Below are 27,041 nucleotides of genomic sequence, written 5' to 3'. Positions count from 1 at the left end.
ACCACAGACCTACAGTACTGTAGATGTCTATACTACATGGTGAAACCCTGGGCCAGATGGTCAGGTAGTATCACAGACCTACAGTACTGTACTGTAGATGTCTATACTACATGGTGAAACCCTGGGCCAGATGGTCAGGTAGTACCACAGACCTACAGTACAGTAGATGTCTATACTACATGGTGAAACCCTGGGCCAGATGGTCAGGTAGTACCACAGACCTACAGTACTGTAGATGTCTATACTACATGGTGAAACCCTGGGCCAGATGGTCAGGTAGTATCACAGACCTACAGTACTGTACTGTAGATGTCTATACTACATGGTGAAACCCTGGGCCAGATGGTCAGGTAGTACCACAGACCTACAGTACTGTAGATGTCTATACTACATGGTGAAACCCTGGGCCAGATGGTCAGGTAGTACCACAGACCTACAGTACTGTAGATGTCTATACTGCATGGTGAAACCCTGGGCCAGATGGTCAGGTAGTACCACAGACCTACAGTACTGTAGATGTCTATACTACATGGTGAAACCCTGGGCCAGATGGTCAGGTAGTACCACAGACCTACAGTACTGTAGATGTCTATACTACATGGTGAAACCCTGGGCCAGATGGTCAGGTAGTACCACAGACCTACAGTACTGTAGATGTCTATACTACATGGTGAAACCCTGGGCCAGATGGTCAGGTAGTACCACAGACCTACAGTACTGTAGATGTCTATACTACATGGTGAAACCCTGGGCCAGATGGTCAAGTAGTACCACAGACCTACAGTACAGTAGATGTCTATACTACATGGTGAAACCCTGGGCCAGATGGTCAAGTAGTACCACAGACCTACAGTACAGTAGATGTCTATACTGCATGGTGAAACCCTGGGCCAGATGGTCAAGTAGTACCACAGACCTACAGTACTGTAGATGTCTATACTACATGGTGAAACCCTGGGCCAGATGGTCAAGTAGTACCACAGACCTACAGTACAGTACTGTAGATGTCTATACTACATGGTGAAACCCTGGGCCAGATGGTCAAGTAGTACCACAGACCTACAGTACAGTACTGTAGATGTCTATACTACATGGTGTAACCCTGGGCCAGATGGTCAAGTAGTACCACAGACCTACAGTACTGTAGATGTCTATACTACATGGTGAAACCCTGGGCCAGATGGTCAAGTAGTACCACAGACCTACAGTACAGTACTGTAGATGTCTATACTACATGGTGAAACCCTGGGCCAGATGGTCAGGTAGTACCACAGACCTACAGTACAGTACTGTAGATGTCTATACTGCACGGTGTAACCCTGGGCCAGATGGTCAAGTAGTACCACAGACCTACAGTACTGTAGATGTCTATACTACATGGTGAAACCCTGGGCCAGATGGTCAAGTAGTACCACAGACCTACAGTACAGTACTGTAGATGTCTATACTGCACGGTGTAACCCTGGGCCAGATGGTCAGGTAGTACCACAGACCTACAGTACTGTACTGTAGATGTCTATACTACATGGTGAAACCCTGGGCCAGATGGTCAGGTAGTACCACAGACCTACAGTACTGTACTGTAGATGTCTATACTACATGGTGAAACCCTGGGCCAGATGGTCAGGTAGTATCACAGACCTACAGTACTGTACTGTAGATGTCTATACTACATGGTGAAACCCTGGGCCAGATGGTCAGGTAGTACCACAGACCTACAGTACTGTACTGTAGATGTCTATACTGCATGGTGAAACCCTGGGCCAGATGGTCAAGTAGTACCACAGACCTACAGTACTGTAGATGTCTATACTACATGGTGAAACCCTGGGCCAGATGGTCAGGTAGTACCACAGACCTACAGTACTGTACTGTAGATGTCTATACTGCATGGTGAAACCCTGGGCCAGATGGTCAGGTAGTACCACAGACCTACAGTACTGTACTGTAGATGTCTATACTACATGGTGAAACCCTGGGCCAGATGGTCAAGTAGTACCACAGACCTACAGTACTGTACTGTAGATGTCTATACTACATGGTGAAACCCTGGGCCAGATGGTCAAGTAGTACCACAGACCTACAGTACTGTACTGTAGATGTCTATACTACATGGTGAAACCCTGGGCCAGATGGTCAAGTAGTACCACAGACCTACAGTACTGTACTGTAGATGTCTATACTACATGGTGAAACCCTGGGCCAGATGGTCAGGTAGTACCACAGACCTACAGTACTGTACTGTAGATGTCTATACTACATGGTGAAACCCTGGGCCAGATGGTCAAGTAGTACCACAGACCTACAGTACTGTACTGTAGATGTCTATACTACATGGTGAAACCCTGGGCCAGATGGTCAAGTAGTACCACAGACCTACAGTACTGTACTGTAGATGTCTATACTACATGGTGAAACCCTGGGCCAGATGGTCAGGTAGTACCACAGACCTACAGTACTGTACTGTAGATGTCTATACTACATGGTGAAACCCTGGGCCAGATGGTCAAGTAGTACCACAGACCTACAGTACTGTACTGTAGATGTCTATACTGCATGGTGAAACCCTGGGCCAGATGGTCAGGTAGTACCACAGACCTACAGTACTGTAGATGTCTATACTACATGGTGAAACCCTGGGCCAGATGGTCAGGTAGTACCACAGACCTACAGTACAGTACTGTAGATGTCTATACTACATGGTGAAACCCTGGGCCAGATGGTCAGGTAGTATCACAGACCTACAGTACTGTACTGTAGATGTCTATACTGCACGGTGAAACCCTGGGCCAGATGGTCAGGTAGTACCACAGACCTACAGTACTGTAGATGTCTATACTGCATGGTGAAACCCTGGGCCAGATGGTCAGGTAGTACCACAGACCTACAGTACTGTAGATGTCTATACTGCATGGTGAAACCCTGGGCCAGATGGTCAGGTAGTACCACAGACCTACAGTACTGTAGATGTCTATACTGCATGGTGAAACCCTGGGCCAGATGGTCAGGTAGTATCACAGACCTACAGTACTGTAGATATCTATACTGCATGGTGAAACCCTGGGCCAGATGGTCAGGTAGTACCACAGACCTACAGTACTGTAGATGTCTATACTGCATGGTGAAACCCTGGGCCAGATGGTCAGGTAGTATCACAGACCTACAGTACTGTAGATATCTATACTGCATGGTGAAACCCTGGGCCAGATGGTCAGGTAGTACCACAGCAGCATGTGTTTGTTCCACACTGACATGACCTCTCAGAGGAACGTTCCTGTGTGTCTGTCAGCTCATTCTAGCTTCATCTCCAGCTCTTTCCTCCATTCATTTTAATATGATGAAGAGGTAACACTTTGTTTGGATAGCAAGGTTTGGGTCAGTTTGATTTCAATTCCAGTCAATTCAGGAAGTACACTGAAATTCCAATTCCAATTCTCTCGAATGCTTTCAAATGAGGAAACTGTCGAATTGGAATTAGAATTTGGTTTACTTGATTAATTTATTAGACTTGAAATGAAACTGACCAGAGCCCTGTTGGATAGACCATATGTAGCATGTAAACTGCATGTCCAATGACTTTCAACTAGAAAGTGTCTGCAACGAACAAACATCAGTAGACTATCAGCACTGCAGCATCTCAACAGCATGTCTTCAGCCTTTCAGCAGCATCTCAACAGCATGTCTTCAGCCTTTCAGCATCTCAACAGCATGTCTTCAGCCTTTCAGCATCTCAACAGCATGTCTTCAGCCTTTCAGCATCTCAACAGCATGTCTTCAGCATCTCAACAGCATGTCTTCAGCCTTTCAGCAGCATCTCAACAGCATGTCTTCAGCCTTTCAGCAGCATCTCAACAGCATCTCTTCAGCCTTTCAGCAGCATCTCAACAGCATGTCTTCAGCCTTTCAGCAGCATCTCAACAGCATGTCTTCAGCCTTTCAGCAGCATCTCAACAGCATGTCTTCATTCTTTCAGCAGCATCTCAACATGACATTTGTAGAGCTACAGATGAGCTATCCAAGTAAAGTGTTACAGAGGAAGGTGTGCTGCACAGGATCACACCCTAGATGGAATTCAAATAAAGATAAGATACTAGAATGACACGTAACATCTAACTCTGAATGAGCATGTCTGTCATTATCACGGCTCGTTTTCCTTGACCCCTGACCCCTGAGTCTGTGTTTCGGCCCACAGGAGAGGAGATGTTGATCTTTGACCTCCAGAGTCTTGCCACCCTGGCAGCAGCCCGTGCCTTGGAGCTGGGTGCCCAGGAGGGTAGCGGGGAGGGCGCCGGGCGGCACTACCCGGCCCGCAAGACCCTCAACCTGCGCAGGAAATACAGCTGGACACCTCGCCACGAACCGGTAGAGTACAACTATACTGTATCCTGATGTTCTATTTACCATTAGAATAGAATGCAGTACATTCAAAAAATACATGAGAAGGAATTTTAAATGGTTAAGTGCACACTCTGATTTTAGACTGTTAGTTTAATAACATGTATAAGCCTTTAAAAGCATTTCAAATCAAATGTATTTATATAGCCCTTCGTACACCCAAACAGCAAGCAATGCAGGTGTTGAAGCACGTTGGCTCGGAAAAACTCCCTAGAAAGGCCTAAACCTAGGAAGAAACCTAGAGAGGAACCAGGCTATGAGGGGTGGCCAGTCCTCTACTGGCTGTGCCGGGTAGAGATTATAACAGAACATGGCCAAGATGTTAAAATGTTCATAAATGACCAGCAGGGTCAAATAATAATAATCACTTCGTTGTGTGTCAAGCATTGCGCTGTTTATGACTTCAAACCTATCAACTCTCGAGATGAGGCTGGTGTAACAGAAGTGAAATGGCTGGCTAGTTAGCGCGCGCTAATAGCGTTTCAAACTTCACTCGCTCTGAGCCTTGGGGTGGTTGTTTTCCTTGCTCTACATGGGTAATGCTGCTTCGATGTGGTGGCTGTTGTCATTGTGTTCCTGGTTCGAGCCCAGGGAGGAGCGAAGAGAGGGACGGAAGCTATACTGTTACACTGGCAATACTAAAGTTCCTATAAGAACATCCAATAGTCAAAGGTTAATGAAATACAAATGGTATAGAGGGAAATAGTCCTATAATAACTACAACCTAAAACTTCTTACCTGGGAATATTGAAGACTCGTGTTAAAAGGAACCACCAGCTTTCATATGTTCTAATGTTCTGAGCAAGGAACTGAAACGTTAGCTTTCTTACATGGCACATATTACACTTTTACTTTCTTCTCCAACACTTTGTTTTTGCATTATTTGAACCAAATTGAACATGTTTCATTATCTACTTGAGGCTAAATTGATTTCATTGATGTATTATATTAAGTTAAAATAAGTGTTAAATCAGTATTTTTGTAATTGTCATTATTACAAAAAAAAAAAAAAAAAATGGTCCGATTAATCGGTAGCGGCTTTTTTGGTCCTGCAATAATCGGTATCGGCGTTGAAAAATCATAATCGGCCGGCCTCTAATCTCTACCACTCCTGCTGTCTCTAGAGAGTTGAAAACAGCGGGTCTGGGACAGGTAGCACATCCGGTGAACAGGTCAGGGTTCCATAGCCGCAGGCAGAACAGTTGAAACTGGAGCAGCAGCACGGCCAGGTGGACTGGGGACAGCAAGGAGTCATCATGCCAGGTAGTCCTGAGGCATGGTCCTAGGGCTCAGGTCCTTCGAGAGAGAGAAAGAGAGAATTAGAGAGAGCATACTTAAATTCACACAGGACACCGGATAAGACAGGAGAAGTACTCCAGATATAACAGATTCATAAAATACACTTGATTGATTGATTAGTATTGTGAACATTCAGGCATGCCCGGCCAAGGGCACCATGGAGAGGATGGAGGGTCCAGAGCTGGCCATGCGGGTGAAGCTGGCAGAGCTCCAGAGGCGCTACAAAGAGAAACAGAGGGAGTTAGCCAAGCTACAGAGGAAGCATGACCACCAGTAAGATACACCATGTCCTTTACTATCCTCCTATAAACATGATCCTTTACCATATCCTTTTCTATCATCCTATACATTATCCTTCAACGAGTCGTTTACTATCCTCATATACATTATCATTTACTATCCTCATATACATTATCCTTCAACGAGTCCTTTACTATCATCCTCTACATTATCCTTCAACGAGTCCTTTACTATCCTCCTATACATTATCCTTCACCATATCCTTTACTATCATCCTATACATTATCCTTCAACGAGTCCTTTACTATCATCCTATACATTATCCTTCAACGAGTCCTTTTCTGTCATCCTATACATTATCTTTCAACGAGTCCTTTACTATCCTCATATACATTATAATTTACTATCATCCTATACATTATCCTTCAATGAGTCCTTTACTATCGTCCTATACATTATCCTTCAACATGTACTTCACTATTCTCCTATACATTACCTGTCACCTCTTTGAAAATAAGTGTTTTAACTCTCATGTGTTATCCTGTGGGATCAAAACCTTATCTTGTTAAAACATTTCATGACTACCTCCTAGTCTCATGACTACCTCCTAGTCTCATGACTAGCTCCTAGTCTCATGACTACCTCCTATTCTCATGACTACCTCCTAGTCTCATGACTACCTCCTAGTCTCATGGCTACCTCCTAGTCTCATGGCTACCTCCTAGTCTCATGACTACCTCCTAGTCTCATGACTACCTCCTAGTCTCATGTTGTGATACTTCCCTAGGCTCCTTTAACTGATTTCTAAAGCAGCCCACAAAACAAACTAAAGCCATGACATCACACTCCTGAAGGATTCCCTCCTTCATTCTCCAGTTTATCTGGTCCTGTGCTCAAATACAGTATCTTATTGTTCTCATGAGTGTGTGTGTGTCTACAGGAAGGAGGAAACACCTCGCAGCCCTGCTCGTAGAGGACCGGGGCGGCCCAGGAAACGTAAATCAACCCCCGCCGCTGGCCCAGGTTCCTCCTCTGAGACCCAGAGGAAAATCAAGTGAGTGTGTGTGTGTGTTGTAAGGCTCATCTCCCTGCCTGACCATAGCCCAAACACACTGATAAGCCTCCTACATATCACTGCAATCCAGGAGACTCGTGCCATCAACAGGAAATGGGAGAACCCAGCTGACCCCTTCAAGGAAGTCCAGTTTAACCTAATCTTTACCTAATCAGCACAGAGACTAAATTGTATTACAGTTGAATCCACATCGGTGGTACGTGTGTGTGTTTGTGTGGGCGCCTGTTTGTGCATGTGGATGTTTTAAGTGTATGCATTCATTTCAAGATGTCGTCTGTGTAGTGTGTGTGTGTTCTGTACATGCGTATGTGTGGTTGGGTGTGTTGTGTCCGTCCACATACTGTCTGGGAGTGCCTCTGTGTGACTGTGTTCCATTGTATTCCTCTGTCCATGTGTCTCAGCCAGTTTCCGCACAGCTCATTTAAAACCTGAATGGCATTACTGTGGGCCAGAGGACGGCCAGGAGGGCTGGGGGGGGGCCAGGAGGGCTGGGAGGGCTGAGGGGGCAGAGGAGGGCCAGGAGGCAGGAGGGCTGGGGGGGCAGAGGAGGGCCAGGAGGGCTGAGGGGCCAGAGGGGGGCCAGGAGGGCTGGGGGGGCAGGAGGGCTGGGGGGGGGCAGAGGGGGCCAGGAGGGCTGGGGGGCCAGAGGAGGGCTTGGGGGTCAGGAGGGCTGAGGGGGCAGGAGGGCTGAGGGGGCAGAGGACAGCCAGGAGGGATGGGAGGGCTGAGGGGCAGGAGGGCTGGTGGGCCAGAGGGGGGCCAGGAGGGCTGAGGGGGCAGGAGAGCAGAGGGGGGCCAGGAGGGCTGAGGGGGCCAGGAGGGCTGAGGGGGCCAGGAGGGGGGCCAGGAGGGCTGAGGGGGCAGGAGGGCTGAGGGGGCAGAGGGGGGCCAGGAGGGTTGAGGATGCAGAGGACGGCCAGGAGAGCTGGGGGGGAAGATGGGGGCCAGGAGAGCTGGGGGGGCAGGAGGGCTGAGGGGGTAGAGGGGGGCCAGGAGGGCTGGAAGGGCAGAGGGGGGCCAGGAGGGCTGGGGGGAAAGAGAGGGGCCAGGAGGGCTGGGTGGAAAGAGAGGGGCAAGGAGGGCTTGGGGGGCAGGAGGGCTGAGGGGCCAGAGGGGGGCCAGAGGAGTCTGGGGGTTGTCTGGGGTGTGCCTGGGAGCTGAGAGCGGTGGAAGGGGGCTGGTGGGGGTTGTAATTAGAGTCCTGTGAATTATCCTGTAATCTTCCCCAGCTCCAGGAATGGGACATGGCCTATCATTAAGGCCAGGGAGTCAGAGGGGTCAGGAGGGGATCGGGGCGGTCACACAGGGCCGTACAGCCGCCAAGACACACTGACACACACTGACAGCCCGTTGCACTCAATTTATCTGACAAATTATAGTCGCATGCATTGGTTGAAGCACAATGTTAAATTCAAATCTCGCTACCGTCATATCTAAGCCAAAATGTCACCAATGTCGATGACAATTTGCAAGTCAACTTGATTGAAGGTACACAACACGCCTCTCGTCATTAGCCGTCTGTCCATTAACAAGAACCATTATACCTGAATTTTGACAGGGTCGTTAGCATTAGGGTCAACAGACTTTTTTCTCTCCCAAAATGAGTTCAAATTCTAGACGTCGGATTAAAAGGGGACCATTAGACTTAGATCCATTTGGACTGAATAAGTTTGTAGGTGCAACAGTTTTTATTAATATCGCAATTTATTGCTCTCATGTGCACATTTCTTCCCAATAAAAAACAACGATGTGCTCCCTTTTTGTAGCATTTCTGACAATGCTAACATATTTCATAAAATCTCAGAAATGTCATAAAACATCAAATCGGGTTGAGCAACTCGGTTGCTGCGCAACAGTAGCAGCTTGCTAGTAGAAGGCTAGCAGCTGTAGCTAGCTAGCTAACACCAGTTGAATGAGAACCAAAAGGAAGGTAAGCTAGCTAGCTAGGTAGGTATATTTGGCTATGGTTTTTCATATGGCTGAAGTCATCTGTGTAAACTGCTGACCTGAACACTTGTGTGTAATCAGAGCACAAACAAATAAACTGTGTATATCATTGAGGCTGCATGTATTTCTGGATATAGGCCTATTGTAAACGTGGATTATTGTAGCGTCATCCTCTGTATTGCAAAATGAAATACAAATACACACATAACTTTAAGCTACATAGTCATTTGAGGTCATTAACTGTTCATTGTTCAGCACAGCAATTGATAAAGCAGGACCATGTTTGAAAAACAAGTCAATTTTACACAGCTAAGCTAAAGTTTACAGAAACCAGGAATGCAGACAGCTCTATAGACCTCTGTCTATATGAGGGACGATGTTCAACACACCACCTCCTGTTATTCTGTTGGGTACCGACTGATGAAAAAAGATATAATGAAATATATTTATTTTTCAATTAAATATAATGTTAAAATAAAGGTTTAACATGACCATATTACTACAAGGCAAAACAGCTCATTCAATCAACCCTGATGGTGTTATAAGTATAAAAGAAAAGCTTGCTTTCATATAATAAAAAAAGCTTCAAAAGGTATTGGAATGGGATAATGTCTTAGTTTAGACTGGGAAGAATGCAATACATTACCTTGTATGTTGTACAAATCACATTATTGTGGGAGCACCTCCTCGAAGAGTATGAATTAGGCTGTTTGAGAAGGTTTGAATCCTAAGCAACCAGCATACACATAGTTTTAAAGTACAGTAGACCAACATAGCTACTGTAGTTGGTCAAATCTGTGTGCTGGAAAACCTTGGTAGAGCATGGCTGGAGTAGGCCTTGTGATGCTGGAAAACCTTGGTAGAGCATGGGTGGAGTAGGCCTTGTGATGCTGGAAAACCTTGGTAGAGCATGGGTGGAGTAGGCCTTGTGGTGCTGGAAAACCTTGGTAGAGCATGGGTGGAGTAGGCCTTGTGGTGCTGGAAAACCTTGGTAGAGCATGGGTGGAGTAGGCCTTGTGGTGCTGGAAAACCTTGGTAGAGCATGGGTGGAGTAGGCCTTGTGATGCTGGAAAACCTTGGTAGAGCATGGGTGGAGTAGGCCTTGTGATGCTGGAAAACCTTGGTAGAGCATGGGTGGAGTAGGCCTTGTGGTGCTGGAAAACCTTGGTAGAGCATGGGTGGAGTAGGCCTTGTGGTGCTGGAAAACCTTGGTAGAGCATGGGTGGAGTAGGCCTTGTGGTGCTGGAAAACCTTGGTAGAGCATGGGTGGAGTAGGCCTTGTGGTGCTGGAAAACCTTGGTAGAGCATGGGTGGAGTAGGCCTTGTGATGCTGGAAAACCTTGGTAGAGCATGGGTGGAGTAGGCCTTGTGGTGCTGGAAAACCTTGGTAGAGCATGGGTGGAGTAGGCCTTGTGATGCTGGAAAACCTTGGTAGAGCATGGGTGGAGTAGGCCTTGTGGTGCTGGAAAACCTTGGTAGAGCATGGGTGGAGTAGGCCTTGTGGTGCTGGAAAACCTTGGTAGAGCATGGGTGGAGTAGGCCTTGTGGTGCTGGAAAACCTTGGTAGAGCATGGGTGGAGTAGGCCTTGTGGGGCTCATGTGAATTTATTTTTGGGCATCAGACCACTTCCTACTTCTCAATTAAAACATTTTTGTTTTTAATAAATCAGTGGGTAGCTCATAATTGTTATCCAAATTCTGAAATAACATATGAATAATACATGAATATTAATAATTAATCTGGATGTGGGTGATATTGCTCGTCCCAGGGAAACACAGAAACTAAAGAGGTTCCCACAAACATCAGCCGCCCATATCTTTATTTTGCTATGTCGGCGTGTAAATGCTCATTGGGTGGTATCCAGATTGGTGTGTGTGTGTGTGTGTGTGTGTGTGCCTGTGTGTATGTGTGCATACATGTGTTTGTGTGCTTGTGTGTACATGTATACATCTGTGTGTGCATCCATGTGTGTGTGTGTTTGCGTCTACTCGCATGTGTATACATCTGTGTGTGTGTGTGTGTGTGTTTGCGTCTACTCGCATGTGTGTACATCTGTGTGTGTGTGTGTGTGTGTGTGTGTGTGTGTGTGTCTCTGTGTTGTCAATTTTCAATTAGTGCTGTCATCAATGTCCATATGGAAGCCTTGGAGGGGCTTAGTGCCACCCCAGAGCAGCCAACAGTTCTATTCCCTCCCTCCCATTTCTGGGCAGCGTTCCATAGTGCTCCCAGCTCTCCCACTGCGATGTCAACTCTACTCTCCTTCCGCCTGTGTACCCCTGCCCCCTTTCCCTCACATTCTCCCCTCCAGTCCTCCCCCACCCCTCGTCCAGCCGGGCCGCACAGGGACACTGATGCCCTGTGACAGTGACACCAGAAATGAAAGGGCGGTAGGCGGCAGGGCCTACAGCGAAGGGATGGATGGAGGGAAGGGGAGATGGAAGGATGGATGGAGGGAGGGTGGAGAGAGAGATGGAGGGAGGGTGGAGAGAGAGATGGAAGGATGGATGGAGGGAGGGTGGAGAGGGAGATGGAGGGAGGGTGGAGAGAGAGATGGAGGGAGGGTGGAGAGGGAGATGGAAGGATGGATGAGGGAGGGTGGAGAGGGAGATGGAGGGAGGGTGGAGAGAGAGATGGAGGGAGGGTGGAGAGGGAGATGGAGGGAGGGTGGAGAGGGAGATGGAAGGATGGATGGAGGGAGGGTGGAGAGGGAGATGGAGGGAGGGTGGAGAGAGAGATGGAGGGAGGGTGGAGAGGGAGATGGAAGGATAGATGGAGGGAGGGGGAGATGGAAGGAGGGAGGGGGAGATGGAAGGATGGATGGAAGGGGAGATGGAAGGATGGATGGAGGGAGAGGGAGATGGAGGGGCATGATTGGTCTCCAGTTACAGTAATGTCTCCATGGCTGGTCTCCAGTTACAGTAATGTCTCCATGACTGGTCTCCAGTTACAGTAATGTCTCCATGACTGGTCTCCAGTTACAGTAATCAATCAAATTTATTTTATATAGCCCTTCGTACATCAGCTGATATCTCAAAGTGCTGTACAGAAACCCAGCCTAAAACCCCAAACAGCAAGCAATGCAGGTGAAGAAGCACGGTAATGTCTCCATGACTGGTCTCCAGTTACAGTAATGTCTCCATGGCTGGTCTCCAGTTACAGTAATGTCTCCATGACTGGTCTCCAGTTACAGTAATGTGTCCATGACTGGTCTCCAGTTACAGTAATGTCTCCATGACTGGTCTCCAGTTACAATAATGTCTCCATGACTGGTCTCCAGTTACAGTAATGTCTCCATGACTGGTCTCCAGTTACAGTAATGTCTCCATGACTGGTCTCCAGTTACAGTAATGTCTCCAGTTACTGTAATGTCTCCATGGCCTGCAGCTACAGGAATGTGGGTGTTTTTGAATGAGACACGGTGCAGACAGGGACAGATTGGCCCAATGTTGTGTTACAATGGAGGGCTATGTAAAACCAATTTCCTTTGGTAGAGTTGCTTGGGCACTTTTGTGGTGCTGGCTGTTCTGATTGGACTGTGTGTGTGTGTGTGTGTGTGTGTGTGAGTGAGTGAGTTTTTGCCTATGTGTGTGTGTGTGTCTGTATCTGTGTGTTTGTGTGTGTGTGAGTGAGTGTTTGCCTTTGTGTGTGTGTGTCTGTATCTGTGTGTTTGTGTGTGTGTGTGTGTGAGTGTTTGCCTGTGTGTGTGTGTGTCTGTAACTGTGTGTTTGTGTGTGTGTGTGTGTGTGTTTGCCTGTGTGTGTGTGTGTCTGTATCTGTGTGTTTGTGTGTGTGTTTATCTCTGTGAGTGTGTATGCGTGTGTAGATGCGTGTGTGTGTGTGTACAAACTAGGAACTGTGTTTAATTAGTCAGTGTGGGGCTGTGTGCTTCTTCACCCTGCCAGTCCTCTGAGGGAAGGGGCTCTGTCACATTGTTTGTCAGTGTGTGAGGGAGGGAAGGGATCGAAGGGGTCCGCCTCTCAGGGACAGCTCACACTTCTGCCACCGCTGCCATTCTCCTGTCAATCACTCACACACACACACACACACACACGCACACACACACACACACACACACACACACACACACACACACACACACACACACACACACACACACACACTTGCTCAGTCATTGTCTCACATTTTAGGGAGCACACACACACAGTCAGTTTGTCACATTTTTACCAGACACATATAACAGACACACATGGACTCAGGCACATGTGCTATTCTAGCCTGTGTGTAATGATGTAATCAGAGGACTTAGCGCAGCATAATAGAGATTTCCCTTTAAACTCTGAAAGGTTTTGAGCCGGCGATCCACAATCCTGATTAAGCCGCTGCTAACTCTCCCAGTCGATGTGACTGATGGCATGGCTAAGACTGTGCACACAGTAGGAGAGGGGAAGTTCATCTTTTGTTTGAGTACTGCCTGGATCGCATCTGTGTGGTCGCCGGGCAGGTTTCCAGGGGGATATTCAAGGGCATTTTCGCTCTGCTTCTAAACCAGCCCTGTGATGTTGCTACTCTGTAGGGGGAGAGGAGCTGCTAGCTGCACTGATATGGAAATGGAAACTGGAGAGCTCTGATATTCAACTGCCAGAACAATAGAAGCCGCATACAAATGCAGAACGTGCCTCCAGACCATTCAGTGATTCCCTGTATCTTTCAAAGCATCTCTCTGTGCTTGTATAGGCCAGGGGGAACTCCCTTGATAAAGCTTTCCTGCTTCTTATCCAGCACTGGCCTCCAACACTCCCAGGTTCGCCCCGTTAGATCCCAATTTTTCAAGCGTGCGGTTTGGGGGTTTGTGAGAACTGGGCTCCGGGGTTTTGTCTTGTTCTGTTCGTCAGCTATAACAACCCACAGAGGTGACTCAACCCCTCCTTTCCCCTCTGGTCTTCCTCTCTTTCATTCCACCGCTCTTCTTCTTCCTCTAATGAATGCTCTCCCGTGTTTTGACTGGCAGGTCGTTAGGGGCGGGACTTGGCCTGTCGCCCGAGGACCTGCTGGGAGGAGGGGGTGGGGACGCCCAGAGGAAGAAGAAGAAGCTGTCCAATCGGGGCTTTGAGCGGCTCGGCGCGGCAGAGGTCAGGGTTCTTTAGTTGTATCTCTTTGTCCTCTATCCCTCCAGAACAGCTACACACTCTGTAGAAAACCCTTATAGTTACTGAACACTTCTCTGAGTCCTCCATACAGTATTCCATAATGGCTACATACCATTACTGCTATGTAGCCTGCTAGCCTTTGTGTTATACCGTATGCTATGTTAGCCACTATGCTAGTTGTTATGTAAATATTGTATGTTGTGTGATCTATGTTTACCCTGATAGCCTATAGGCTAAATGAAAGTGTGAGTGTTTTGTACACACTTTGTTTCTTTTTTTTATTGACACATTTCTAGTCATTAGAACCAGTGGCGGCTGGTGGGAGGAGCTATAGGAGGACGGGCTCATTGTATTGGCTGGAATGGAATACATGGAACAGAGTCAAACATGTGGTTTCCATATGTTTGATGTGTTTGATACCGTTTCATTTATTCCATTCCAGCCATTACAATGAGCCCGTCCTCCTATAGCTCCTCCCACCAGCCGCCACTGGTTCTAATGACTAGAAATGTGTCAATAAAAAAAGAAACAACGTTTGTACTAAACACTCACATTTAAAAATTTTATTTTAAACTCTAAAGAGTCAAATCCCCAGCTCTCCATGTTAATATATTTTTAATTTGTGGATCTTCATCTGTCCTTCTGACTATCTGTGAGCTGAACTGAGCTCTGTCCCTCTGACTATCTGTGAGCTGAACTGAGCTCTGTCCCTCTGACTATCTGTGAGCTGAACTGAGCTCTGTCCCTCTGACTATCTGTGAGCTGAACTGAGCTCTGTCCCTCTGACTATCTGTGAGCTGAACTGAGCTCTGTCCCTCTGACTATCTGTGAGCTGAACTGAGCTCTGTCCCTCTGACTATCTGTGAGCTGAACTGAGCTCTGTCCCTCTGGCTGCCTGTGAGCTGAACTGAGCTCTGTCCCTCTGGCTGCCTGTGAGCTGAACTGAGCTCTGTCCCTCTGGCTGCCTGTGAGCTGAACTGAGCTCTGTCCCTCTGGCTGCCTGTGAGCTGAACTGAGCTCTGTCCCTCTGGCTGCCTGTGAGCTGAACTGAGCTCTGTCCCTCTGGCTGCCTGTGAGCTGAACTGAGCTCTGTCCCTCTGGCTGCCTGTGAGCTGAACTGAGCTCTGTCCCTCTGGCTGCCTGTGAGCTGAACTGAGCTCTGTCCCTCTGGCTGCCTGTGAGCTGAACTGAGCTCTGTCCCTCTGGCTGCCTGTGAGCTGAACTGAGCTCTGTCCCTCTGACTATCTGTGAGCTGAACTGAGCTCTGTCACTCTGGCTGCCTGTGTGTGGGAGCTGTGTCCGGAGGTGTAACAGTGTCTCTCTCTCTTTCTATTTCTCTCTTTCTTCTCGTTCTCTCTTTCTGTTCTCTCTCCCCCGTCCTCCTCTGTTGTCTGTTCTCATAGATAAAAGTGCATGGCAGTAGCAGAAAGAGTGTCCTCCACGGTGTCCTCAGCTCTAAGCTGGCCCATCAGCAGTTCAGACAGCACAAGGCCCAGGGCGGGAAGAGGACTGGGATGGGGGCGGGACCACGGGATAAGGAGGAGGCGGCCTCTGCGGCTAGCTCTGCCCCAAAGCACCATGGACATCGAGGCCAGGCCACCTCCAAAGCCGAGTCCAGACGAGTCATCAACGAGTCCGGCGGTCAGAGTGACACAGGTAAGAATCATGGTGATTGATTTCATTTGTAACCTTTGGAGTTTTCTCACAATGTTGTGTTTCAGTTATGTGACGGACAGTGACGTTATTTAGGCATTTGTGTCATATGATGTGGAAAGCACATGGTGGAACCACCTTTTCTGTATTGGGAGAATGAGTACATTCCTTATTCTGCCCTGACCTGAGCACTGTGTTCTGTATGTGTAGGTTACCATAGAGAGAAACACTAACATAGAAACACTACTATAGAGAGAAACACTACCATAGAAACACTACCATACAGAGAAACACTACCATAGAAACACTACCATAGAAACACTACCACAGAAACACTACCATAGAAACACTACCATAGAAACATTACCATAGAGAGAAACACTACCATAGAAACACTACCAGAGAAACACTACCATAGAGAAAAACACTACCATAGAAACACTACCATAGAAACACTACTATACAGAGAAACACTACCATAGAAACACTACCATAGAAACACTACCACAGAAACACTACCATAGAAACACTACCATAGAAACATTACCATAGAGAGAAACACTACCATAGAAACACTACCAGAGAAACACTACCATAGAGAAAAACACTACCATAGAAACACTACTATAGAAACACTACCATAGAAACACTACTATAGAAACACTACTATAGAAACACTACCATAGAAACATTACCATAGAGATAAACACTACCATAGAAACACTACCATAGAAACACTACTATAGAAACACTACTATAGAAACACTACTATAGAAACACTACTATAGAAACACTACTATAGAAACACTACTATAGAAACACTACTATAGAAACACTACTATAGAAACACTACCATAGAGAAAAACACTACCATAGAAACACTACCATAGAAACACTACCATAGAGAGAAACACTACCAGAGAAACACTACCATAGAAACACTACTATAGAAACACTACTATAGAAACACTACTATAGAAACACTACCATAGAAACACTACAATAGAAACACTACCATAGAGAGAAACACTACCATAGAAACACTACTATAGAAACACTACCATAGAAACACTACTATAGAAACACTACTATAGAGAGAAACACTACCATAGAAACACTACTATAGAAACACTACCATAGAAACACTACTATAGAAACACTACCATAGAAACACTACCATAGAAACATTACCATAGAGATAAACACTACCTTAGAAACACTACCAGAGAAACACTACTATAGAAACATTACCATAGAGAGAAACACTACCATAGAAACACTACCATAGAAACACTACCACAGAGAGAAACACTACCATAGAAACACTACTATAGAAACACTACCATAGAAACACTACCATAGAGAGAAACACTACTGTAGAGAGAAACACTACCATAGAAACATTACCATAGAAACACTACTATAGAAACACTACCATAGAAACACTACCATAGCAAGAAACACTACCATAGAAACACTACCATAGAGAGAAACACTACCATAGAAACACTACCATAGAGAGAAACACTACTGTAGAAACACTACCATAGAAACACTACTGTAGAGAGAAACACTACCATAGAAACACTACTATAGAAACACTACCATAGAAACACTACCATAGAAACTCTACCATAGAAACACTACCATAGAAACACTACCATAGAGAGAAACACTACTGTAGAGAGAAACACTACCATAGAAACACTACCATAGAAACACTACCATAGAAGCACTACCATAGAAACTCTACCATAGAAACACTACCATAGAAACACTACCATAGAAACACTACCATAGAAACTCTACCATAGAAACACTACCATAGAAACTCTACCATAGAAACACTACCATAGAGAGAAACACTACCATAGATAGAAACACTACCATAGAAACTCTACCATAGAAACACTGCCATAGAAACACTACTATAGAAACACTACCATAGAGAGAAACACTACCATAGAGAGAAACACTACAATAGAAACACTACTATAGAAACACTACCAAAGAAACACTACAGTAGAAACACTACCATAGAGAGAAACACTACCATAGATAGAAACACTACCATAGAAACACTACTATAGAAACACTACCATAGATAGAAACACTACCATAGAGAGAAACACTACCATAGATAGAAACACTACCATAGAAACACTACCATAGAAACACTACCATAGAAACACTGCCATAGAAACACTACCATAGAGAGAAACACTACCATAGAAACACTACTATAGAGAGAAACACTACCATAGAAACACTACTATAGAGAGAAACACTACCATAGAAACACTACCACAGAGAGAAACACTACCATAGAAACACTACCATAGAGAGAAACACTGCCATAGAAACACTACCATAGAGAGAAACACTACCATAGAAACACTACCATAGAGAGAAACACTACCATAGAAACACTACCATAGAAACACTACCATAGAAACACTGCCATAGAAACACTACTATAGAAACACTACCACAGAAACACTACCATAGAAACACTACCATAGAAACACTACTATAGAAACACTACCACAGAAACACTACCATAGAAACACTGCCATAGAAACACTACCATAGAAACACTACTATAGAGAGAAACACTACCATAGAAACACTACCATAGAGAGAAACACTACCACAGAAACACTACCATAGAAACACTACCATAGAAACACTACTATAGAAACACTACCATAGAAACACTACCATAGAAACACTACTATAGAGAGAAACACTACCATAGAAACACTACCATAGAGAGAAACACTACCATAGAAACACTACCATAGAAACACTACCACAGAGAGAAACACTACCACAGAGAGAAACACTACCATAGAAACACTACTATAGAGAGAAACACTACCATAGAAACACTACCATAGAAACACTACCATAGAAACACTGCCATAGAAACACTACCATAGAGAGAAACACTACCATAGAAACACTACCATAGAGAGAAACACTACTGTAGAGAGAAACACTACCATAGAAACACTACCATAGAAACACTACCATAGAAACACTACTGTAGAGAGAAACACTACCATAGAAACACTACCATAGAAACACTACCATAGAAACACTACTACAGAGAGAAACACTACTATAGAGAGAAACACTACTGTAGAGAGAAACACTACCATAGAAACACTACCATAGAAACACTACCATAGAAACACTACCATAGAGAGAAACACTACCATAGAAACACTACCATAGAGAGAAACACTACCATAGAAACACTACCATAGAGAGAAACACTACCATAGAAACACTACTATACCATAGAAACACTACCATAGAGAGAAACACTACCATAGAAACACTACCATAGAAACACTACCATAGAAACACTACCATAGAGAGAAACACTACCATAGAAACACTACCATAGAGAGAAACACTACCATAGAAACACTACCATAGAAACACTACTATAGAAACACTACCATAGAGAGAAACACTACCATAGAAACACTACCATAGAAACACTACCATAGAAACACTACCATAGAGAGAAACACTACCATAGAAACACTACCATAGAAACACTACCATAGAGAGAAACACTACCATAGAAACACTACTATAGAAACACTACCATAGAGAGAAACACTACCATAGAAACACTACCATAGAAACACTACCATAGAGAGAAACACTGCCATAGAAACACTACTATACCATAGAAACACTACTATACTATAGAAACACTACCATAGAGAGAAACACTACCATAGAAACACTACCATAGAAACACTACTATACCATAGAAACACTACTATACTATAGAAACACTACCATAGAGAGAAACACTACCATAGAAACACTACCATAGAGAGAAACACTACCATAGAAACACTACCATAGAGAGAAACACTGCCATAGCCCACCTACAATATTAATAATACAATATGTCTGCCCTGTAGTTAAGTTATTAGACCTACATTGTCCATTGTAGTGTTGTAATTCTATTTCTATGTTGTGTACCGATCTGAGTCACGGCACCAATGCAACTGGCAATGCTATACTCTTACTCTGTGTGTGCTCTCTCTCTCTCAGCAGCCAGTGCAGACAGCGGCGGCCAGGAGGGCTGGACGGGGACCCCGCTGATGATGCGTGGGGGCAGGAGGAAAGGGATGGGGGGAGCTCTCGGGGTCCAGGGGTCCGCACGGCTGCAGCAGCCCAGGGCCAGGGTCCTCCGAGCCAGGAGTCAGGAAGCCATGGAGGGGGGAGAGACCTCCCCTACAGAGAGTGAATCCTCCAACCAGGGTGAGTGGGCTGTGGTGACTGGGTGGAGAGGGAAGAGGGGGACAGGGACAGATACTGTTAGATGAGTGGGACAGGGGGACAGGGGGACAGGGTGGCTCTCTTCTCCAGCCAGGTCAGGTACTCAGTACACTGTACCCTTCACTCAGCACACTGTACCCTTCACTCAGCACACTGTACCCTTCACTCAGCACACTGTACCCTTCACTCAGCACACTGTACCCTTCACTCAGCACACTGTACCCTTCACTCAGTACACTGTACCCTCCACTCAGCACACTGTACCCTTCACTCAGCACACTGTACCCTTCACTCAGTACACTGTACCCTTCACTCAGCACACTGTACCCTCCACTCAGCACACTGTACCCTCCACTCAGCACACTGTACCCTCCACTCAGCACACTGTACCCTCCACTCAGCACACTGTACCTTCCACTCAGCACACTGTACCCTTCACTCAGCACACTGCACCCTTCACTCAGTACACTGTAACCTTCACTCAGCACACGGTACCCTTCACGCAGCACTCAGCACACTGTACCCTCTACTCAGCACACTGTTCCCTCCACTCAGCACACTGTACCCTCTACTCAGCACACTATACCCTTCACTCAGCACACTGCACCCTCCACTCAGCACACTGTACCCTCCACTCAGCACACTGTACCCTCCACTCAGTACACTGTACCCTCCACTCAGCACACAGTACCCTCCACTCAGCACACTGTACCCTCCACTCAGCACACTGTACCCTCCACTCAGCACACTGTACCCTTCACTCAGCACACTGTACCCTCCCTGCAGCACACTGTACCCTTCACACAGTACCCTTCACTCAGCACACAGTACCCTTCACTCAGCACACTGTACCCTTCACACAGTACCCTTCACTCAGCACACTGTACCCTTCACTCAGCACACTGTACCCTCCACTCAGCACACTGTACCCTCCACTCAGCACACTGTACCCTCCACTCAGCACACTGTACCCTCCACCCTCCACTCAGCACACTGTACCTTCCACTCAGCACACGGTACCCTTCTCACTCAGCACACTGCACCCTTCACTCAGTACACTGTACCCTTCACTCAGCACACTATACCCTTCACTCAGCACACTGCACCCTCCACTCAGCACACTGTACCCTCCACTCAGCACACTGTACCCTCCACTCAGTACACTGTACCCTCCACTCAGCACACTGTACCCTCCACTCAGCACACTGTACCCTCCACTCAGCACACTGTACCCTCCACTCAGCACACTGTACCCTCCACTCAGTACACTGTACCCTCCACTCAGCATACGATACCCTTCACTCAGCACACTGTACCCTTCACTCAGCACACTGTACCCTTCACGCAGCACTCAGCACACTGTACCCTCCACTCAGTACACTGTACCCTCCACTCAGCACACTGTACCCTCCACTCAGCACACTGTACCCTCCACTCAGCACACTGTACCCTCCACTCAGCACACTGTACCCTCCACTCAGTACACTGTACCCTCCACTCAGCATACGATACCCTTCACTCAGCACACTGTACCCTTCACTCAGCACACTGTACCCTTCACGCAGCACTCAGCACACTGTACCCTCCACTCAGCACACTGTACCCTTCACTCAGCACACTGTACCCTCCACTCAGCACACTGTACCCTTCACTCAGCACACTGTACCCTCCACGCAGCACACTGTACCCTTCACACAGTACCCTTCACTCAGCACACAGTACCCTTCACTCAGCACACTGTACCCTTCACTCAGCACACTGTACCCTTCACACAGTACCCTTCACTCAGCACACTGTACCCTTCACTCAGCATACTGTACCCTTCACACAGTACCCTTCACTCAGCACACAGTACCCTTCACTCAGCACACAGTACCTTTCACTCAGCACACTGTACCCTTCACTCAGCACACTGTACCCTTCACTCAGCACACTGTACCCTTCACTCAGTACACTGTACCCTTCACTCAGCACACTGTACCCTTCACTCAGCACACTGTACCCTTCACTCAGCACACTGTACCCTTCACACAGTACCCTTCACTCAGCACACTGTACCCTTCACTCAGCATACTGTACCCTTCACACAGTACCCTTCACTCAGCACACAGTACCCTTCACTCAGCACACAGTACCTTTCACTCAGCACACTGTACCCTTCACTCAGCACACTGTACCCTTCACTCAGCACACTGTACCCTTCACTCAGTACACTGTACCCTTCACTCAGTACACTGTACCTTTCACTCAGCACACTGTACCCTTCACTCAGCACACTGTACCCTTCACTCAGCACACTGTACCCTTCACTCAGCACACTGTACCCTTCACTCAGTACACTGTACCCTTCACTCAGTACACTGTACCTTTCACTCAGCACACTGTACCCTTCACTCAGCACACTGTACCCTTCACTCAGCACACTGTACCCTTCACTCAGCACACTGTACCCTTCACTCAGCACACTGTACCCTTCACTCAGTACACTGTACCCTTCACTCAGTACACTGTACCTTTCACTCAGCACACTGTACCCTTCACTCAGCACACTGTACCCTTCACTCAGCACACTGTACCCTTCACTCAGCACACTGTACCCTTCACTCAGCACACTGTACCCTTCACTCAGCACACTGTACCCTTCACTAGGTGTGGAAGGCACCTCTGACCTGTCATCAAGCTTGTAAACAACCTTCTTCATTAGTCAACTCCTTCTATAGAGCACAGGATGCATTTACAATCATATCACATTGTCCCATGCACTCTATACACAAGTTAGGGAATAAAACACACACACACATGCAGAAGGCTGCCACTCGAGCCCTCGTGTGAGTTTAGTTAATTTGTTAATTCATCTGAAAGTGATCCCTGTCAGTGTTCAGAGGGGAGTGAGAACGTGTTGATGAACGCCTCGTAAATGACAAGTGGGGTCGGCAGCGCGCGGACACCCGACACCTCTGCTAGTGTGTGTGTGTGTGTGTGTGTGTGTGTGTAAGAAGCTAGGCCACAGCTGCCTGTGAGAGGATCTGACAGGCCATGGAGACAAGCAGGCTGGACCACAGAGCAGTTACAGGCTACAGAGACACACACACACCACGTGCACTCATCACAAGAGCACACACACATACACACGTACACGCAAGCGAGCCAGCATATGCATTTAAACCCACACACACACAATCAGTCAGAGCTCAGTACTCCAGACACACTTCAGGTCCCAGCCCCAGAGAACAACATTCAGAAGCTCCTGGTATCTCATCATTATGAATGGTTATTTGTTTTCCTCCAGGAAGACAACAAGATAATGAGGTAATTGCTAAATGTTAGAATGTAGAAAACACGTTTTGGGGAAATACAAGCCTCTAAATGCTTTCTAATGATAAGCACAGGAAGTCTGTTAGAGGAAGTGGATAGGCTGGATTTAGACACAATACTATGTATGTTGTTCTCTCTTTAGAAGACGAAGAAGAGGAAGGAAGTTATGACAGTGACGAAGGACAAGACCTCAAAGCACAACCCTCCCGAGACGTCTCTTCATGCTCCACTGTGACTGGTCCATCCCCCTCGTCTGTCGTCAAGCTGGAGGCCAATCAGAAAGCCCGGAACAAAAAAGAGAGGCAGGAGCTTTACGGTAAGAAGACAGGCCTGGTGTGTGTGTGTGTGTGTGTGTGTGTGTGTGTGTGTGTGTGTGTGTGTGTGTGTGTGTGTGTGTGTGTGTGTGTGTGTGTGTGTGTGTGTGTGTGTGTGTGTGTGTGTGTTTTACGCTACTTAATTTCTGTCACCAAAATTAAGAATCTCAATAACATTGGTCAGCTTTGACATGTTTACAATGTTTACTAAATATTTGTCATACACAAGTACTGATGCTCACAAGGTGTACATGGTACTATAAACATCTATATCCCCTAAAATATATATAAATATTATAATTATAATCATCTCCAGGAAGGGCATCTGTTTTGTTTTAGTCTGTGGGGTCGTTACTGGTCTAAAATCTTCTCTAATTCCTGATTGAGAGAAAAGAGAAAGGAACACTGGTTCAGGACTGATAATATACACTGTCTGTTATTCAGTACCACATCAATGTTTAGTTCCTACCTTACCAATTCAGAGAGCACATTGACTCCCCTATCACTGACTGTCTACACTCGTACCTGTCTACCACTGCCCCTCTACACTCATACCTGTCTACCACTGCCCCTCTACACTCATACCTGTCTACCACTGTCCCTCTACACTCGTACCTGTCTACCACTGCCCCTCTACACTCATATCTGTCTACCACTGCCCCTCTACACTCATACCTGTCTACCACTGCCCCTCTACACTCATACCTGTCTACCACTGCCCCTCTACACTCATACCTGTCTACCACTGCCCCTCTACACTCATACCTGTCTACCACTGACCCTCAACACTCGTACCTGTCTACCACTGCCCCTCTACACTCATACCTGGTTACCACTGCCCCTCTACACTCATACCTGTCTACCACTGCCCCTCTACACTCATACCTGTCTACCACTGCCCCTCTACACTCATACCTGTCTACCACTGCCCCTCTACACTCATACTTGTCTACCACTGCCCCTCTACACTCATACCTGGTTACCACTGCCCCTCTACACTCATACCTGTCTACCACTGCCCCTCTACACTCATATCTGTCTACCACTGCCCCTCTACACTCATACCTGTCTACCACTGCCCCTTTACACTCATACCTGTCTACCACTGACCCTCAACACTCGTACCTGTCTACCACTGCCCCTCTACACTCATACCTGTCTACCACTGCCCCTCTACACTCATACCTGTCTACCACTGCCCCTCTACATTCATACCTGTCTACCACTGCCCCTCTACATTCATACCTGTCTACCACTGCCCCTCTACACTGATACCTGTCTACCACTGCCCCTCTACACTCATATCTGTCTACCACTGCCCCTCTACACTCATACCTGTCTACCACTGCCCCTCTACACTCATACCTGTCTACCACTGACCCTCTACACTCATACCTGTCTACCACTGCCCCTCTACATTCATACCTGTCTACCACTGCCCCTCTACACTCATACCTGTCTACCACTGCCCCTCTACACTGATACCGGTCTTTTCTTCCAGGCACTGATTTTACAGATTGTGGCTTTTTTGAGGAACTTGCAACGACTGTACAGTGGGGCAAAAAAGTATTTAGTCAGCCACCAATTGTGCACGTTCTCCCACTTAAAAAGATGAGAGAGGCCTGTAATTTTCATCATAGGTAGACTTCAACTATGACAGACAAAATGAGAAAAAAAATCCAGAAAATCACATTGCAGGATTTTTAATGAATTTATTTGCAAATTATGGTGGAAAATAAGTATTTGGTCAATAACAAAAATGTATCTCAATACTTTGTTATATACCCTTTGTTGGCAATGACAGAGGTCAAACGTTTTCTGTAAGTCTTCACAAGGTTTTCACACACTGTTGCTGGTATTTTGGCCCATTCCTCCATGCAGATCTCCTCTAGAGCAGTGATGTTTTGGGGCTGTTGCTGGGCAACACGGACTTTCAACTCCCTCCAAAGATTTTCTATGGGGTTGAGATCTGGAGACTGGCTAGGCCACTCCAGGACCTTGAAATGCTTCTTACGAAGCCACTCCTTCGTTGCCCGGGCGGTGTGTTTGGGATCATTGTCATGCTGAAAGACTCAGCCACGTTTCATCTTCAATGCCCTTGCTGATGGAAGGAGGTTTTCACTCAAAATCTCACGATACATGGCCCCATTCATTCTTTCCTTTACATGGATCAGTCGTCCTGGTCCCTTTGCAGAAAAACAGCCCCAAAGCATGATGTTTCGACCCCCATGCTTCACAGTAGGTATGGTGTTCTTTGGATGCAACTCAGCATTCTTTGTCCTCCAAACACGACGAGTTTAGTTTTTTCCAAAAAGTTATATTTTGGTTTCATCTGACCATATGACATTCTCTTCTTCTGGATCATCCAAATGCTGTCTAGCAAACTTCAGACGGTTCTGGACATGTACTGGCTTAAGCAGGGGGACACGTCTTCCACTGCAGGATTTGAGTCCCTGGCGGCGTAGTGTGTTGCTGATGGTAGCTTTGTTACTTTGGTCCCAGCTCTCTGCAGGTCATTCACTAGGTCCCCCCGTGTGGTTCTGGGATTTTTGCTCACCATTCTTGTGATCATTTTGACCCCACGGGGTGAGATCTTGCGTGGAGCCCCAGATCGAGGGAGATTATCAGTGGTCTTGTATGTCTTCCATTTCCTAATAATTGCTCCCACAGTTGATTTCTTCAAACCAAGCTGCTTACCTATTGCAGATTCAGTCTTCCCAGCCTGGTGCAGGTCTACAATTGTGTTTCTGGTGTCCTTTGACAGCTCGTTGGTCTTGGCCATAGAGTTTGGAGTGTGCCTGTTTGAGGTTGTGGACAGGTGTCTTTTATACTGATAACAAGTTCAAACAGGTGCCACTAATACAGGTAACGAGTGGAAAACAGAGGAGCCTCTTAAAGAAGAAGTTACAGATCTGTGAGAGCCATACATCTTGCTTGTTTGTAGGTGACCAAATACTTATTTTCCACCATCATTTGCAAATAAATTCATTAAAAATCCTACAATGTGATTTTCTGGATTTTTTTTCTAATTTTGTCTGTTATAGTTGAAGTGTACCTATGATGAAAATTACAGGCCTCTCTCATCTTTTTAAGTGGGAGAACTTGCACAATTGGTGGCTGACTAAATACTTTTTTGCCCCACTGTATATGAGGTTATTTTACCTTTAGTTGAATGCACTAATTGGATTGTAAGTCACACTGAATGAGAATGCTAAATGACTAAAATACTAAATGCAGTATTACTAAATATAATTCTCGATTGAACCATGCAGGTTCCCAGAGTTTGTCCGGGGCAGAGGGAGAGGTGAAGGTGAGGAAGAGGGCCCCCTGTAGGCTTGGCATGGTCACTGCAGCCAAGAAGCACCCAGAGTATCAGGACCAGT

General features: G+C 46.4%; 1 protein-coding gene across 7 annotated transcripts in view; it reads left to right on the top strand.

Moving 5' to 3' along the window:
• The window catches only part of LOC110516409 (BAH and coiled-coil domain-containing protein 1), a 203,266-nt gene that overhangs the window by 147,519 nt on the left and 28,706 nt on the right, over positions 1-27,041 (top strand). For 5 of the 7 annotated variants that reach the window (XM_036939199.1, XM_036939203.1, XM_036939198.1 and 2 more), the window contains 8 exons: positions 4,193-4,362; positions 5,831-5,967; positions 6,875-6,988; positions 13,927-14,047; positions 15,469-15,721; positions 19,802-20,011; positions 23,487-23,660; positions 26,931-27,041. The exon at positions 26,931-27,041 is cut by the window's right edge and continues 176 nt beyond it. In XM_036939199.1, coding sequence (XP_036795094.1) covers positions 4,193-4,362; positions 5,831-5,967; positions 6,875-6,988; positions 13,927-14,047; positions 15,469-15,721; positions 19,802-20,011; positions 23,487-23,660; positions 26,931-27,041 — 1,290 coding nt within the window. The remainder of the gene's footprint in view (positions 1-4,192; positions 4,363-5,830; positions 5,968-6,874; positions 6,989-13,926; positions 14,048-15,468; positions 15,722-19,801; positions 20,012-23,486; positions 23,661-26,930) is intronic. The other 2 variants (XM_036939201.1, XM_036939202.1) reach the window with 2 other exon arrangements.

The sequence above is a fragment of the Oncorhynchus mykiss genome, chromosome 12 (genome assembly GCF_013265735.2).
Source record: "Oncorhynchus mykiss isolate Arlee chromosome 12, USDA_OmykA_1.1, whole genome shotgun sequence".
Lineage (NCBI taxonomy): Eukaryota > Metazoa > Chordata > Actinopteri > Salmoniformes > Salmonidae > Oncorhynchus > Oncorhynchus mykiss.
The sequence above is the reverse complement of the archived record's forward strand: the minus strand, read 5'-3'. Positions and strand labels throughout refer to the sequence as shown.